The sequence below is a fragment of the Typopeltis vanoorti genome, chromosome 26 (genome assembly GCF_054136105.1).
Source record: "Typopeltis vanoorti isolate ZY-2024b chromosome 26, IOZ_Tvanoo_1.0, whole genome shotgun sequence".
Taxonomy (NCBI): Eukaryota; Metazoa; Arthropoda; class Arachnida; order Uropygi; family Thelyphonidae; genus Typopeltis; species Typopeltis vanoorti.
The window spans coordinates 26,777,598-26,796,669 of record NC_143574.1 but is presented as its reverse complement, the minus strand read 5'-3'; the positions used below and the strand labels follow the sequence as shown (position 1 = coordinate 26,796,669).

Genomic DNA, 19,072 nt, shown 5'->3' with positions numbered 1-19,072 from the left:
CTTTTTTTAATGTATTTCAAACCCCCTCTCACATGCACGTATAATAAGAAAGATGATTTTCACACCATTTTTGATGATTATTTATTAGGATATAAACACCAACTCGATCTTAACTGTCCAAAATCCACTCTGATCTTTTTAATTCTTAATGCTATACATCTATTCTAAAGTGAATTCTTCTTCCTTGGGTGACTTTAATGTTCATTCTCCATCCTGGTTCCATTTTTCTGATTGATGACAAGTTAAAGGAGACAGAGCCTTGAAGTGCTTGCTGTAAGCAACAACCTAAAGCAGTTTCACTCACTAAACTGAAAGAGAAGCTCAGATCATTGGTGTAACAGTGACATCAGAAGCAAAACATTCTTTTAATCTAATAACTGGAATACCTGACAATTCTCTCCGCTCAGCCACCATCAGTTCTTCTAAGCTATACTGAGGTTATCTGTCCTCTTCATAATTTGGATCATAATCTCATTTCAATTTTTTTTCTCTACTGGAATATCTGAGATGTTTACATCCTCTTAGTCTTTGTCACTACAATGCTAATGAGATTTGAGAGCCTTATGTAATTCCAGAAAAGTATACAACAGTAGTACATGGTTGAGGCCTGGTGTGGCACATCACCAAGCATCGGAGTGACCACATGGCATCTATGGATGTCCAGTGAACATATGAATGAACAAAAGTTATTCTTGCCATGTTTAGAGTCCTGTTTATCTTATTATAGAGATTACTTTTTTAGAATGAGAGACAGAAATGACATTTTACTTGGAATTTGTACATTGAAGATGGCCTGAAATCACACTGAAATTCTCCAAGTAGATGTCTTTGCAGGTCACAGGGATATTAAGCTTAATTGCCAACCTGTGCAACCAAACACTTGATGCTGTTGAAATACTTGCACTGTAGGATTTTTGAAAATCCTACAGTGCAGCCAGTTGTAGACTGTAGATGTTCAAAAATGTCCAGAACTGAAAAACTGACAAGAATGAAAGATAATAAACTGAATAGCACATTGCAATGCCTGTGGCCAAGAATGATATAATCAAGGAGCTGAGTTTTATGTACCAAACATGGTAATTCCAGAAATATTGGATCTTTCTGGAATTTGCATCTCAACCATTCATAAGATCAATATTGATATCCATTATAAAGCAAGTAAGATGATCAGTCAGGCAGTGGCCACACTAGTCACTTCTCTCTCTATCAGGAGAGAAGTGACTAGTCACTTCTCTCCTGATAGACACATCATTAGGATGACGAATGTGGTCAGTTTTCCTCATTTCGTGAAACTCTGTGGGTCATAGGTCCATGCTCTTTAAATTTGAGTTTTCCACATGTTCCTTACTACTTGTTTCTTTCTAGTGTTCAGAATTTTAGCTTTGAAGCCACTTATCTTGTCTTAGGATGTTACACAAAATGGTGTCCAATATGACAAAAATTTTGAGTATCGGCATATAAGGTTTAGTTGTAAGGTCATTCATTGATTCAGTTGGTTACTTGTTCTGACATGGCTGACAAGTTCATTTTAGATTTTGAATCTCTTCAGTTCATAGACAACAGAAGCAGTTATGCCTTTCAGGTTGGTCTGCAGTAGCATTATCAACCAGTTAGCATTCTCCTACTTGCTAAGTAAATCCATTGGTTTTGACTGCTGAATAGTGATCTCATTGAATCTAGTGAGGAGTTAATGAAGCTGGCTATTTTAAGGCACCTTTCGGTAGTCACCTTCCAGTATCAGATGAACAGTGTGTTTTGGGAGGGGGGGAGACTGCTCAGTCACAATGATTGCAGCTTCCAAAACTCTTGACTGTTGAATTTTTCATTTACAGAGTGTGAGATGCTTGCTAGCTGTTGTGCAGTCATAATGGTAGTGTATTGTCAAGAGTTGTCTGATGTCAAGCACAGGTATCTTTCAGATATCTGTGCTTGACATTCTTTCGATGTAGGATTGTTACTGGGCTATAGGAGACAGCATGAAGGTGGGTCCTCGCATAAGTAGCTTAGCCATAATGATAATTCATATGCAAAGTTTGTTAATGCTTTGGATAAAATAAGGATGAAAGGAAGAATATAACTTATCAGCAGCTGTAATTTTGCTTTTAGTTCTTTCTCCTCCCACAAATATACATACATATCATCCAGAGGTATTATAATATGGTGATATGCCATTTTGCTACTTGCACATAAAAATAACTTTTGCCATTGAATTAGCTCTCATATCAATATTATTTCATGAAATTCCAATGTACACTGTATTAATTAGTATAATTTAGTATTTCCAATAATTTGGCAAAGTCAAATTGCCAGCAGGGAACAATGAACAAATGTATATACTCATGTAGGCACTACATAGAGTAAGTATGCCCAAAATAGAACAGTGATGGTAAATCAATGCTCTGAATAGCACTAGCTATTTAGCCTGCTTAGTGGACTAGAATATGTGTTCTTGCTTTGGACTGCAGTTCTAAGGATGAGTGCTTACCAGATTTTAGCCAGTTTCATACAACTAAATTTTAGGTTTTGGTAGCTTTTGGTTGAAGCAGATTCTAAGAAAAATCTTTCATATTTAAATTTGCTCCCGTGGAATAAAGTGGGCTTTTTTTCCCATCATATTCTTTGGGGTAGGGATGGCCAACTTTTTACATTGCATGCCATTTACCAGTTCAGATGCACCATACAACTCTTGTATCCATAAAAACTCCCTGTTAAAATAATATAGACATGATATATTGATTTAATATAAAAACAACATAAATTACTTACTTTAATAAGTTCTGAATCTCTTTTGATTTTGCCAAGCTTTTAATGTTTAGAGTTAATTTAGTTACTGAGAGCAGCAGAAATTTTTTTTACTTTTGAATCAATCACAGCAATTTCAGTTACTTCCCTTTCAATATTTTTATCACTAAGACATCTTACAAATATTTGAAGACAAGGCTTAACGATTTCCTCTCCATCAGAGAAAGACTACCATTTTTTGGCCAATGCTAAAGAAATTTTGTAAGATGCTTCTGTCATTTCCAAACTTCTTTAACATATTAACTTTGAACAAACATATTTTGTCTTTTAATTTCTTTCTTTCTTTTTCTTAATCACATTTTCTCAATAACTCAGATCCAAGCATCTTCAGTTTTCTTTCTATTTCAGTCTGATGTTGTTTTTATAGTATATTAAGATCATGTCTTTTATGAAGTGAGTGTTTTCACAAACAATGCACAATGGTTTTCCTGATGGATTCACCATAAATAACTTTGAATTCAATGATTCAAATTCAAAAATTCAATGATCAGTTTTCCCACTGATCATTGAATTCATGCTTATCACCTGCTTTTCTTTTGCTCATTTCCTTTTGCACTGTAATGGATAACAATAACAAAGCTTAATTTTCGAAAAAGTACAAACTGTGAATGTTCACAAAGGACTAACAAAACACAACTCCATAGTGTACGAGTATCAATTGTAAAGTGACTTACAAAAGCCTGCAATGCACCACTGTTAGTAATGCTTGACACCACAAGATCAAACAAATGAATGTGCAAAAGATACCCATGAAACAATAAAATCATTTAAAAAAAATAACGATGTTTTGGCTTTTTTTTTCCTCCTAGAAATTGGTTTTTGGTTAATAATTTTTGCATAAATAGGTTTAGCATCTTCAGTTTTCCTTCTATTTCAGTCTGATGTTGTTTTATAGTGTATTAAGATCATGTCTTTTATGAAGTCAGTGTTTTCACAAACAATGCATAATGGTTTTCCTGTTGGATTCACCATAACTTTGAAACTAAACCTATTTTTGCATAAATAGGCTTAGTTTTTTTTATAAGTATCATTGGGATCCAATGCATCACTTGTTGCATGTGCCATAGTTTCACCATCCCTGCTGTGGTGGGTGTTCAAGGCATGGTCAACAAGTCCTAAGTGGCCACAGTGATGGAACTGGATGCAATCCTTGCTTTCTGCAATTTGGATGTTGGTTGTCATGCCTGTTCATACTAGGAAAGCTAATTATTGCATAGTATCTGGCAGATATCTGGTGAGTCTAATCTTTCAGGGAGTAAATATGGGATTTCAGTTTTTTATATGGTTCTGTAAGTGATCACGTGTAAGTGGTGGAGGAGGAGGAGCAGTGTTGGTTTTGGGAGTTTCATATTTTTTGGATTTGGTGTCATTACTAAAATATTGAAACGAATCTGCTGCAAATATCATTCATTGCAGAAGCCTGTTTGCTGGTAATTGAATGAAAGTAAAATGTAAATTACAAAGGTGGTGTATTAAATTCTGCTGTGTGCGTTAGGAAGTTTTAGCTTTTGTGTATCTTATAATATTTGGAATGGATCATTTAATTATTAGACTCTTACAATTCCACCAGTTACCTCAGCCCCCATCCACCATTCTTCCCCATTGGATTCAATGTTTAGATAAACTTCTGGGTGGTTTCTAAAATTTTCTGCTTGCTGATTTTTAATGGTTAATGCTCACTTGTGTTAAAATTATTTCAAAATGAAAGTCCAAAGATTAGAAGGTGATGTGAGATAAATTCAGTGCTGTATTTTAATCTTAAATCCATTTATAACTATTTGTGAACATATTGTTTTGAGTGTGAAAGAAAATGGGACTACTAAATCCTTTAATCAAACTAGATAGGCATGTTACCATAAATACAAACTGCATTTGTGACAAAAATTGATAAACATCTTAATTTTCTCATTACTAAATTTTTTCTCTTTTTAATAGCATGCAGTATATCCCTCCAGATCTGGTCGATCCGGTCCTCGGCCAACATCATTGGCTGATGATGATGAGCTTTGGCGACAGAGACGTAAACAGCAGTCAGATGAGATGACTGTAGCTGTTGAGAGGGCAAGACAGAGGAGGGAAGAAGAAGAAAAGCGATATGAACAGAGTAAACAAACTGGACAAGAAAAAGTTAAAAGTTTCCCAGAGAAATCAGAGAAGGTATTTAAGTTCTTCAGTAGTTTAATGTGTGTATTGAATGAAACCATATATATATTAATAAAGTATAGCTATTACTTTATTGGTTGAAAGTGATTTTTCTCTTTTGACTTAAACAGTCCTTCAGATTAGGAGTTATGTTTTGGACCTTTATTTCACATGAAGTTGTGGGGGGGGGGGTGCACCTTACCATGAAATATGATTTTTTAATAATAAGTTCCCTTCATTGACCTGTGGTTAGCATACTTTCTCTCCTGAAATCTGACTGAGGAAATGGTTTCTGAAATTATGAAAGATTGTTTCTTACTGTGAGACCTATCATGCTTATTTGAAAACCTGATGTGGCTATGAAAATGTTCCATCTTTATTCTCTAGATTAGGGGAATCCAAAGTCCTGTCCGAGAGTATCTGATGCCCCTAGGCAAAAAAAATTTAGATGCCCCTGTACATTGTCTCTCTATATATATTTTGTCATACTTACACAAGCACACGTACACCTTACACGTGTGGATATTTATAAAAATAATATCATTATGAACATTAGAAAAATTTATTAATCAAAACCAATATATTTGTATACATATATGATTACTCCTAATATCTGTATAACAAGAAAATTATTACATCTTAAACACAAAAATTAGGAAAAATTAATCTTTCAGGCTTTTGCTTTGGCAAAGTTTTGAATTAATTCATCTATATTGATTGTAGATGCAATTTCATGCTCTATAGATATTATTGCCGATAATTATACGATGGCTCAGGAACGACCAGTGAGTCGTTCCTGAGCCATCGTAGAGCGAGTGTAAGTTTTAATTTCAAGAAACTCCTTTCTGAACTTGCTGCCGATACTGGCGATGTTGAAAAAATTCTCAGAGCAATAAACACATTTGGAACACTATTTTCTAAATTATTTTTGCATATCTATGACAGGACATCTAATGAAGAGGTATTTTCTGGAATTCACCTTGCTATTATTTGTAATTCACTACATAAATCTGTTCCGTCAATATCTCTAGAATTATCATGGGTTAACTAATTTTCCAATGTCAAATTTTTTAAGCAGTTCTGCTGAAGTAATTTTTTGAAATTCATATATATTTAAAAGAGAACCAAACTTTAATCAAGGTTTTACTAATTTTTTTCAAAGGCTGTAATTTTCCCCTGAACTACATAGCAAAATCTGACGCCTTGAAGCCCCCCCCAGGTGGTTGCCTAGGTTCGCCTAATGATACCGGCCCTGGGGGAATCATATTACGTAACCTTTCCCTCAAGCGTTATTGATACTAATGCATTAGATTTTTCATTCATCCCTCTTAATTTCGTTTTGTGTGGATTTCAATATTGGTTCCAGTTCTGTCTTCTTTCTAGATCTTGCACTCCTCTGGGATAAACTCCACCTCCCCATGCCAGCAAAGAAAAAAATCCCCACCATCAAAGTTTTGTTAATTTCTGTCTAATTCTGCCAAAGTGACCATACCAGTTTAAATTAACTCTGCTAACTCATTCCTGAATAATGATATCTGAATTTTTAATAGGATTTTGCCATTGATACTATCTATTCATAGCCCATGTTTACTCAGAACTGTGACACTGGTGATTTCAAAAGTTCTGCACACTGCACGCATGTGTTCGTGTATATAGTTAGTAAAATGATTTAAAAGTTTCTACGTTTGTCAGCTGTAATTTAGACTCTTGAATAAAAATGTTGTGTAATTGTTTTTTTTCCCCCTTTGTTCCTTTCCTATGAAAGAATTCAAAATGGCAAAAAAATAAAATAAAATCTGAGACCAGGGTCAGATTTTATGCAGTGATCTGTGCATCAAAATAGAAAGCTTAGGAGAAAAGAACCCAATTTAAGATTCACAGGATGCCTTACATGAAGCTTGTGAAATTGTACAGTGGCAACAGTGTTGTGGTAGTTGTCTCTCTTCATATGAGATGGCCATTGCAGTCTGTTATTCTGTTATCAGATTTTTCACACTGACTAGCTTCCATACATCAAAATTAAAACTTCCCCACTGACTGCTTTATGTAACATGAAGCTTGTTTTAAAGCTTCACGTTACATAATATAAATATATATTAGACATATAATGTATACATTTATGAATGTGAACATGTATAGAAAAATGTAATTTATTAAAACCTCGTGTATATTTCCACTGTTACTCATGCACGTTTTAAGCCAGAAAAGAGATGTCCATTAATTAAATTGAAAATAGGAATCACAAAATGTATATGCCGTGTGCTTACTAACTTATGTTTCGATTATAGCAAAGTTATCAGGAGGATGCACCATTACAGTTCAAAGGAACAAAATTAATATCTTGTGTCATTCAGAATTAATTAACTTATTCAATATTAGAGGTGGAAACAGTTAATGGCAGTTGTTTTCCAGAATTTTGAGACTGGCATGCATTCAGAGCTGTTAGGTTTGGATGATATCAAAAATTTTTTTTCTTCTTATTTATCATTTATAACTCTCCCTTTTTCCCCATCCATTCCATTATTTTACATCCCCCCCCCATGTCCATCACTATTTGTTTCATATCACAATAGAGCATGTTGAAAGTTTATTTTTCACTTGGTTAAAATATAATAAATTTAGTTTAATCCTTTATCCAAGTGTGAGCAAACAAAGTTTGCACCTGAAAGTATCTTCAGGACTGGGGTAAGGTAGTGCAACACCAGGACGACTCCTTGCAAAGGTAGAGCAAGCTACCAACACTCCTATCTCAGTATCTCCCATAATGCAAAACACATCTCCTTCTTGCGGATATGTCTAATATTATGCATTAAGGGAAGGGCCACTACCCAGACTAGTTTCGACCTTTATTGAGGTCTCTTCAGTGGAAGCTAGGCCCAAGTGGAGATACCAGCCAGAAGCATTAGTAAAGTCATTTCTACCTATAGGAGTTGCCACATGGTGTGCCACCTTTTTAATAAATTTCTCTGGATTTAGAGAAAGATGTTGAAAGTTTATTTTTCACTTGGTTAGAATATAATAAATTTAGTTTAATCCTTTATCCAAGTGTGAGCAAACAAAATTTGCACCTGAAAGTATCTTCAGGACTGGGGTAAGGTAGTGCAACACCAGGACTCCTTGCAAAGGTGGAGCAAGCTACCAACACTCCTATCTCAGTATCTCACATAATGCAAAACACATCTCCTTGCGGATATGTCTAATGTTATGTATTAAGGGAAGGGCCACAACCCAGACTAGTTTCGACCTTTATTGAGGTCTCTTCAGTGGGAGCCAGGCCCAAGTGGAGATACCAGGCAGAAGCATTAGCAGGTCATCTCTACCTATAGGAATTGCCACATTGTGTGCCACCCTTTTTTAATAAATTACTCTGGATTTAGAGAAAGATGTTGAAAGTTTATTTTTCACTTGGTTAGAGTATAATAAATTTAGTTTAATCCTTTATCCTGGGTTGTGGCCCTACCCTTAATGCATAACATTAGACATATCTGCAAGGAGATGTGTTTTGCATTATGGGAGATACTGAGATAGGAGTGTTGGTAGCTTGCTCCACCTTTGCAAGGAGTCGTCCTGGTGTTGCACTACCTTACCCCACTCCTGAAGATACTTTCAGGCGCAAACTTTGTTTGCTCACACTTGGATAAAGGATTAAACTAAATTTATTACAATAGAGCATATGCTGTCTTCTCTTATTTGCTACTCTGTGAATGAAACAGCAATTATTTTGTAATGGTGGACTGATTAAATTGTGATGAAATTTGTTTTACACTTGATAAATATTTCATGCACTCAGAAAAAGGAAAACTTTATTTTAATTCCAATGATGTAGGTAGGTATATACATCTTGTTGCTAAATTGGAAAATAGTTTCACCTGTGTTTTAAACAGAGAAAGTACTCCACTGTTGCCATATTTCTATTATTGAATTTCATTTTAATAAATATAATGAATTGTACATCTTTTATTTTACTCTTATTTAACAAATTGCAAAATCTTCCGTAAACAAAAATTACATGAAGGTATTTAAATATTTTTACATGTTCTCAAAACAATGTCTTATTAAATTAAATAGAAGTCTAGAATTCTAAGTAAAACTATAGCTCAAAGTTGACATACTACCATATGAAGGTGCAGTTCTAAAGATTGGAGATGGACAGTACTCTACTGATTGTAATAATTGTCGTTTTCTTTTGTTTTTGTAGGTAATGCAATGTGATATAATCATAAAACATGTAAATATTGCTAGATATTCTTATATACTTGGTGCAAAAACCTTTTATGTAATTCATAATATTTTAAAAAGGAAATGTGTATGGTAAAATCCACACAATAAACAAGAAAAATTACTTTTGAGATTTTCCATATCATGAAGACACCTCATAAATGAATTTTAAACAAATTCTGTTTAAAAAAAAAAAAAAAACTTGAAATTGGCATACCACATATAGACAATTTATGCAAAAATATGTATGCTAGATGACAAGTACATATAAAATACTGCCTGATGTGAATATATTAAGAATACAATTATATTACAGTCAAAACTCATCCCAGCAGACATGACAAACTCGCTCAGTATAAAAGTTACTATAGCAAACTTTCCCATCACAAGAGGGGACAATTTCTGACCTTCCAAGTTTCTTATAGTGAGATTTGACTGTACTATACATGTCTGTATATCACCATACGATATATCTCATTGGGGTCACGTGCCCATTTTGGTTGCATGTGCTGTTGTGTGGGTTATGCAACCTGCATTACACAATTCATGTCAATTTGACTGTATGATTGCATTTCTGTCAAATTTTATGTTAGCTTTGAGAGTGTATGGTACATCAGCACTCATCGTAATTGGTCCAGTGGAATTAATTGCAGGATAACTTTGAATACTTCAATTTATCAATTAATTGTAAACAAATCTGCATAGAGTGGGGGTATCTGTTTGTTTTAGGATTTATTAGAAAACAATGAAGGAGAATGCTCTATTTGGTTGGTATATTTGAATTACTCAAAAGTGAAAATATGTGAACCATTATAATGGGAAAGGAAAGAATAAGTATGAGTAGAAATACTTGCATTAATAGCAAACAAATTATTAATAATTGACATTTGTGTAATGTGTGTCCAATAAGTTGCTTGGTAGAGCGAATAGGCATGTGATCTTATAAAGTCTAGACATGAATAAGTGAATTTATGATGGCATAATTAAAAAAAAAAAAAAAAAAAGACAAGGAGAGGAAAAGGGATTTGTTTTGCAAAATATAGATAACTAACCAATAATAAACAGCCACTAATACATTTGGAAATTCAGTGGCAAGCCGTGAAGAAAACCCTGATTGATTCAGCCAGAGAGGCATGTGATGAGGTTTTCTGCAAGGATAGAAAAATCAGAACTCCATGGTTGACACACGAAGTTAGAGGCAGTGAAGGAAAAAAAGAAAGCATAACAAACGTTCCTGGCAAATAGGTCAGCTTGTGCTCTTAGAGAATACAGAGACAAATGTAAGAAAGCTAAACAGTGTGTAAAACTAGCTAAACAAAAGTCATGGGAGGACTTTGGCAAGAATATAGAAAATAAATATCAAGAAGGTGGCTTGATATTCTGGAGGTTGTTGAAGAAGCTTAGAAATGGAGGAAACAGTGCTGTAAAAGGAGTTGATAAAGGCCACATGAAAACGGGAGAAAAAGATATCCTTGAAGTATGGAGTAATTACTTCAAAAAATTGCTAAATGAAACAAGCGGTGATAGCACAGTGTCAAGAAGAAAAAAACACTCAACAGGCATACAGTCAGGAATTCATATCCTACTTGAAGTAGGAAAAAGCCATCAAAGGCTTGAAATGTGGAAAGGCAGCAGGAGTAGATGATATTCGACCAGAAATGCTGAAGTATGGTTGTATAAAAATCTTAGTGGCTGCTACATAGTTCAGAGGGACTAATTCCCAATGATTGAGTAGAACTCTCATAGTTCCCGTATATATATAAAAAAAAGGGGAAAAACTGAATGTGAGAATTACAGAAGTATTTCCATACTGAGTGTTCCTGGTGAGATTTATGCAAGTATACTTGATGTTAACAAATAATAAAAAATAATATAACTAAGATCTGTATTTTAGTTTTGTCGATCTGGAAAAGGCATATGACAAGGTGCTAAGAGAGAAGCTATTCAATACGCTACATTTATATGGTGTCAATGGGGCATTATATCAAGCAATACTTAGTCTGTATTTTTGAGTTGTAAGTCAGCAGTTAGAATTGAAGGATGAACAGGAAGATGGTTTAATGTTAAATCTGGTGTGAGACAAGGACATACATTATCCCCTCTGTTATTCATTATCTATATGGATCACATTATGAAGGAAAGTGGTCTTAAACATGATATCAGAATTGGAGATGTTAATGTCAGCTCTTTGCTTTATGCAGACGATGTTATACGTTTGAATAAATCCGCTATAAATTTGCAAGATTCCCTAACTAAATTGAATAACTGTTGTAATAGATATGCTGTGAAGGTTAGCAATAAAAAGACAAAGACAATGAAAATAAGAAGAATCGTTGAAAATGTCAACTGTGTTGTGAACAGAGAAGCTGTGGAACAAGTAAATCAGCTACTTAGGCAAGATTTTTTAGTGAAGATTGTAAATTAAATATAGAAATAGACAACAGAATCAACAAAGCTGGTATGGTAGGAAGTCGATTGAATAAATTTATATGGAATAAGAGAGAAATTAGTCGGAACACTAAATTAGCTTTATACAAGACAGTATTCAAAACAGTTTTAAACTTATGGATCTGAGAGCTGGGTCAGAAGTAAAACACTTGACCAAAGACTAGAGACTGCAGATATGAGTATCCTGAGAAAGATTAGAGAGATGAATGGATGGCATCAATGGCAATATCATATTAAAAACGAGGATTTTAGGAAAGAACTTTACATTGTCAGCATCCAGGAATGCGTTAGCAGAGCTAATCTCAGGTCACGTAAACAGAATGGGCGAGGAAAGATTAGCAAAATAAGTGTTCTCTAAAGAAGACCAAGATATAGGTGGATTGATACAGTACAAAGTGCCTTAGACGATAGAAATGTAAGATCTGAGAATGTTGGAGTCTTGACAAGTAACAGACTGATTTGGAGGAAAATTGTAGATAGGAAATTAGTAATGATGTAAATTTTTCATATAATACTATCATATCCTGTACACTCCTTAAGGGTACATAGCAGGAATTTGATGATGATGATATATATAACTTGAAATCAGTTTGAATTGCATTTGAGATATTCAGTGTCATCCAGACACTTAACAAATGCTAATTTTAGAAATAAAATCCTACCACGGAAGTTGGACTAGCATGCCATATAAGCTTTGTGAAGATGTGACCGTTTGATGCAGAAGCTGCATATGTATGCTGAAAGTTAGTATCTCCAGGGAATAAAGGATTGACAGACACCCAAGTATGAACCTGACATGTTAATATAATTTTAAATATGAAAAGCATAAAGGTCAAATGCTTCACGTAAGCTATTTTTCTGATAATATCGTTTTCTCTTTGTATCAGTTTTTCTGATATTTTGTGGATGAGCACCATACACTTGGATATTTGTCCCTCTGTGGGTGGCATGTATTTCAAAATAATATTTCTGGCATATTTTGTTAACTGTTTTTTTAAATGTTAATAGCAGGAGTTATTTGGTAAAAATTCCTGCATCTGGTCTCATGGTCATTTTGCAATTGCTGCATTGTGCACTGCCAGGTGACTTTAATGCTAGAATTTTTTAGTTTTTGTGCCTCTAGTGATATATTAAATTCTCTTATTGGATTCACTATTTATCTTGGAAAAAATTTAGGTCTGGTCATTCAGGTGCAGTGAGAGGACAAAGTCTCCCTCAGTTCGCATTTATTAGTTATTTGGTTGAAGTAGGGTTTTGAATTAGAAACAGTAATCAGTCCTAGGAAAAGGAGTAGGTGACTCATGTCCTTGGGCAGTATTGTACTGCCAGGGGACGTAAGACAGCATGGCTGGGTTACAGAAGCAATTCTGCAGAAAATAATCTTGTGTGGTTATGATCAGTAAGTATATTTATCTGGATATATTTATAATAAAGAGGAATACACGTTTCCTTCTTGTGGTTGAAGCAGTCATGAAGGTTGCAGCATGTTTTTTATATTGGACCACGAATGTCAAAAGTGGGTTTTTTTTAATTCGCTTTGGATTTCATTGTGTTTTGGAGTTTATTTTGGGAAATTTTTTTAACCTTATTAACTTGATTCGCCTGTTTGTTTTCTGTTGAAAGGATTTAGAGTAGGAGCATATAGTATAGGTGAAAGACTTGAACCTCTCATATAGAGAAGACAACACCCCATTCCATTGCATGGTTTCAACAGTTTCCCCTGCAAAGCTGCTTTACTTTTATCCCCTGAAATAGGAGTTCAGTGGGTTTGTGTATGGCATATTAATGAAGCTATCATGAAGCAACATTTGTGTTTTGCTATATGATGAAAGTATCATACAGTGGGTCCAGTTGGCATCTCTTCCAACTAGGTAGAATACACAGTTATGGTAGCTGCACTCATTGGAACTCACCAGAGCCCTATCTGTGGGAATTAATGGGATGTTCCGTGACAAGATCTTTGCTAGGACATATGAGCAAACTTTTCCAAACTGTAAATTCAGTATCATGTAGACACGTCTGATTTTATGAAAACAAAACTGTTGAAGTTTACCCACTTGTATCTGGATGGGCAAAATTGTACATATGCTAATAAAATTCAGAAGAAAAATGGAAAATAAACATCCATTATTTTTCACAAAATTTGTAAGTAAAATATTTCTTTGCCACTTCTTTTTCAATATGAAACTACCACAGGTATAATGAGACATCTGACCTTATTTGTACATGTGCTTGATTTAATGTGTAATAAAAATTAACACAAAGTAATAACATGAAATGTTACTCAGATATGTCCGGCGATGACTCGAATGACTTATTATTTTTACCACTTGTGAAGTATAGAACATTCTTGCTATTACAAGCATGCTATATACTTTCACACTACAAAAAGTTATATTTTTATGAATAATCTGTGCATAATAAAAATGAATTACCAAATAACAGCCAAATCTTTTCAGACCATAGAACATTTTTTGTGAGCTTTTTCAGTTTAAATTGAGGATATGACATTTGCTTAGTCATAGGTACATGCAGTTTCCAGGTTAAGAACGAGATACATTCTTGAGAATGTCTTTAAGTTAGATTTGTACATAACTTGGATCCCTGATGAACAGTGCATATGCAATAATAATAGTAAAAAAGTGTAATACTTTAATAATACCCCAGTACTGTAATAATACGTTACAGGAGCTATTATGCTCTTTCTCTTTCTTTCAAACAAACTCATACATAATGTTTAGATAGGAGAAATTTCAAAAAAGAATATTAAAGGTTGCATCAATGTCTAACTTACTGGAAGGGGAATTTTTGAGGCAAGAAGGTAGGCTAACATTAATGGGAAGATGTGCTAGAGAGGATGGAACTGGTGCTATAGAATCACTAATTGGTTCTGTTTCTGGAGGACGGGAGCTTACAACAAAAAGTTATATAGGGTTGTTTGCATAGCCTTTTTCTTTTTTTCATCATAAATGGCCTTGTAGCAGCTGATATTCTCATTAATTGCACGATAAACCTTTGTAAACTGGTGAAAGTTAGGATCTTGGTCTTGAAGCTTACCAAATCCTGCTTCATCGTAAATCTTCAGCTAATTCTTTTGTTGTAAACTTTCTTTGCTCTATATTTTCTGATTGTTCGTGTGTCTGTCAGCTGCTTCTCTATCTTCATAAGGTCTTCATTGGTTAATTCTTGTGAATGGGACTTTAGTAAGTCAATTTCATCAATATCCAATCAATGGATATCAATGCAGTGCATTGCCACTATCCACCACAGCTTCACAAAATTGAGAGCACAGTTTGTTCCACATCCCTTTAATTGTTGAATACTTCACTTCCTCCCAAGAATCAGCAATGTTTTTGATGGCATCATGGATGTTATAATTCTTTTTGAACTCTCAAGATCATCGAATCCTCTTCCGTAGCTCAGACTGCTTGCGGGAATGTACGGCATAAGTAATAAGCCTTAAATGCAGAAATGACTCCCTGGTCCATTGGCTGTAATAACGATGTAGTGTTGGGTGGTAAAAATGCAACCTTTACATTAGGCCGAAGGTCATCTAAAGATGTTGGATGTCCAGGAGCATTGTCCAGCACAACCAGAATTTTAAAGGGAATTTTTTTACAAACAATAATGCTCCACAGCAGGAATAAAACAGTTCAAGATCCAATCTTCAAACATGGTAAGTGTGACCCAGGCCCTTAAATTTGACTTCCAAATAACGGGAAAAGCTGCTTTAATAATGCTGTGATGTGCGGGTTTGTTTACATGTGCAAAAGAAACTAGCTCCTGAATTATTGATTTAATTATTTACTTATTAATTATCCTTATGGGGAGCCCATTCGTAAGTATGGAACGCTGTGAGTCGGGTCATCTGTGACCCGGTGACCGCCTGTATATTGTTTTGAAACATATAATACTTTGTCATTGATTGTATTGGCATATCTTCTTAAAATCTTGGACTCCAACTGTGTTACTTTTTTTACTTTTTTTACTTTTTTTTTTTTTTTTTAATTTCATCAAATTTCTGATGTATCATTGGGGAGGCAGGGTATAACATATTATGATAGTATTACATGAAAAAAATTTCACCATTACTAACTTGCTATCTACAATTTTCTTTCAAATCAATCTTATTTTCCCATGACTTCAGTATTATCAAATCTTATATTTTGATCTTCTAAAGCACTTCTTACAGTAGCAAACCTCAGCTAGATTTTGGTCTTTCTATGGGTCTTTCCTTGCCACGTTGGCAAAAAACATTTTTTCTTACATTTTGTTTAATGACCATACTAGCTGAGGTTTGCTGTGCGCACACATTCCTGCATGCTAACAGTAAGTTCCTTTCTAATATCCTCATTTTACAATGATTCTTTAATCTGTTCGGCAAAATAAAATACTATGATAGATCACTGTACTCCTCACAAAATAAAATAAATACTTCCACTTTTCCCTCAGTTTCAGTAACAATTTTTGTGAAACTAAGATGAGTTGCATTACATAAAATTTGGAATTGCTCTGAAATAATGGAAGTAAAGTTGTATTTGATATAGATTTTTGTGAGTAATATTTCTGTTATAAATTTTAGGAGAACAAAGAAAATTTAGAAGGAGATGATAGGTCTCGGCATAGTAGTGAAAGTCGTGATGATAAGCCTCCAAGTCGTGATGGAAGAGAACGATTACAAAGCAGTTATCAAGTAAGTTTGTTATAATTTTGCAATTATGTTGAAAGGAAATTTAACATCCTTCAATGCATATCTAATCATTACTCACATATATATGCATGCACACTTATTTCTTTTAAGTACAATTTTGAATTTCTTACCATACAGGTTTTTCTGGATGCCTGCCTGTATTTGTTATTAACATATCAAAATAAACTATTTCGAAAACTTGTCATTGCTGACTCACCTCAGGCAGGATGTAAGACAATATAATAAAATCGTAGTGAATCAGTTATTCTGTGCGACACATCTTGCATTTACTTTAAGAATGACTGTAGGTACAAATTACCCAAGCTGTCTTGGTGAACAGAATATCTGCAATTTCAGGACCACTTCCAAATCCACTGATCATGCTAGAGTAGAATCTGCAGTATTTGTAGTAACTAATCATCTCGCTAGAATTCCTTATGATTCTTTCGACCCTTACAGTTTCTTGCAATCTCCCCCCTCCCAAATGGTGGTATTGCAATATCACCTATTCCTGCTATTCATCTCCTGCATAGATAAGGCAGGTAAGAATTGTTAACTGATCAGTGTTTGACTAATCATCGGTATCTTATCAGTTGAGGAGGGGGGGGTAGAAAAACAACATACTTTTGCTACCTGTACTGTTGATAATGTTCAATTTAACAATCAAGATAACATCTGTTTTTATACAGACTCTTATTCATAGCTTTTCCTAGCATTACTTCTATAACATTCTTAACTTCCAGAAAAAACTTTGGAATTATTTTTTGTACAAGACTGTTTTTCATCCTGTCCAGTTACTTAGTACAAACCAAAATTCATTATCCTTGCAACACTGGTCTCCCATTTGGGATGATAATGCATCTAAAACCTCTTGAAATTATTGAGAGGTTTATTGAAACTGTTCAGAGGAGGATATTTCAGCCACTGTCTCCTATATGGTTAGTTTCCACATTGTTCTCTTCTACAGTTATTTTCATGTTGAAGATGCTAGTTCTGTTGTTTAGCAGAACTAGTATCCATTATGTCCCCCTCCTTTTTTTTTTTTTTTTTTTTTGAGCTAAACCTACATAAGCAACAGCTGCCCAGCATCCTCTTACAGCTGAATTGCTGCCATGATGGCTTTGAGTACAATCTCCAGTGCTTCAAGAGGAATATTAAACTAATTACTCTGCACTTGATCCCTGCCCACACCCAGCATTTTTTTGCTATAAGCATTGCTGCTGTTTGTATGAGCGATGATTAGTTTCCTCATATGTACCCACAAGGGATGGACAGAATATGTCTGTGATTTATAAAGTAATACATTGCTTCGGCATATGCTGTTTTTGAGATCTTTCAGGTTTAATAATAAGTGCACCTTACTGCTTTCTTTATTGGTAATTACTTTGAAATTAAATCTTTCCAATCATGATTTTCTTTTGCAGATATTGTTACTCTTAAAAATCTAATGCAATGATTTCCAGTCTTCAAAGAATAATAAGTGAGATGGAATGGCTCCATCATACATTTCCAAATACATTCTTTTCATAAATGTTGTTTGGGAATGTTTTATGCAATTAAATATAATGTAAGATGCGTTCTTTAAGATACTGTGAAGCATTGGCAAAAGTGGTTTCTGAAAAGTATTACGTACTTGATATATCCTCGACAGCATTTTCTTATAAATGATTCTTCTTCTCTCCCCTCCTCACTCAAAACTTCAGCAGAATAACACTTAAAGCAAAATGAAGTGTCTGAGTATTCCTGCACCCTGTTCATTGATGAATATATTCTTTGCCATCCAATGCAGTACTTCAGTTTTGTATTTCTGATGCATTACCATCATTTCTTTCTGTTTTTCTTGTGAAATTGCAAAGGTCTAGGGCAGGGGTCGGCAACCTTTTTGGAATGAAGTGCCATTTTTAAAATTATATCTGTTAAAAAAAAAAAAAAAAAATTAGGGAGCAGCACTTTTTTTTTTTTTTTTACAGTAACACGTTAACATACTTGTAAAACACAACACAGGGGTGACATGTCACATTAAATTATATGATATTTTAATAAAACAAAGATTTGCTTCTCCTTACAAAAGCATATGTATAAAATCCAATAACATACCTATTTCTTTAATTTTTTTAATTTAAAATATCTTAGTGCGACTTTTGCTGTTGAACTTCTTCGGATACAGCGAATATGCTGTAATTTTCATTTTCAAACATGAAGAAAGACTCGTGTTATTTAGTTGGTTTCTCAACTTACTTTCTAATAAAATTCATATTAGAAAATATTTACTCATGCAAATGTGTCGATCCGAAAATCAATAGAAGTCCAAATGCGTATGTTTTTAACTGAATGTAAGTGTTCGGTAAGCAATTCCATGTGTCAAATACAATCTGATCTTGCTTTTTAAGATCTTCTATTTCAGAACCATTTGTGTTGTATTGCAAGGGTAGATTTTTGTCTTTCCAACTCCTCCAGGTCAGCTTTAAGATTTCTTAATTTTGAATTCCACAAATCCTTGGTTTTCAGGTCCTCTAACTCAAGTTGAAATGCAGCCTCATCAATTCCAACAAAAGGTGAAAAATTTAATTCGGCAGGATTAATTTCAAGTGGTCGCAATAAAAATGACACAGTTGCCTTGTTCTTTCTAAACTCCTCAAATCTCCCATTAAATTCAAATTGCATATTTACCACAATTTCTTTGAAGAAGGTTTCAATTTATGGAATTATCAGCTTGTTCTTGTTAATATTTCTTCAACGTAGGAAAATGTAATGTGCCTTTCTCTAAGTGTG

General features: G+C 34.2%; 1 protein-coding gene across 4 annotated transcripts in view; it reads left to right on the top strand.

Annotated features, from left to right (window-relative positions):
• LOC150092429 (uncharacterized) overlaps positions 1 to 19,072 on the top strand; it is a 366,960-nt gene that overhangs the window by 197,803 nt on the left and 150,085 nt on the right. For all 4 annotated transcript variants that reach the window (XM_090415095.1, XM_090415093.1, XM_090415094.1 and 1 more), the window contains 2 exons: positions 4,738 to 4,959; positions 16,193 to 16,303. In XM_090415095.1, the coding sequence (XP_090271221.1) occupies positions 4,738 to 4,959; positions 16,193 to 16,303 (333 nt within the window). The remainder of the gene's footprint in view (positions 1 to 4,737; positions 4,960 to 16,192; positions 16,304 to 19,072) is intronic.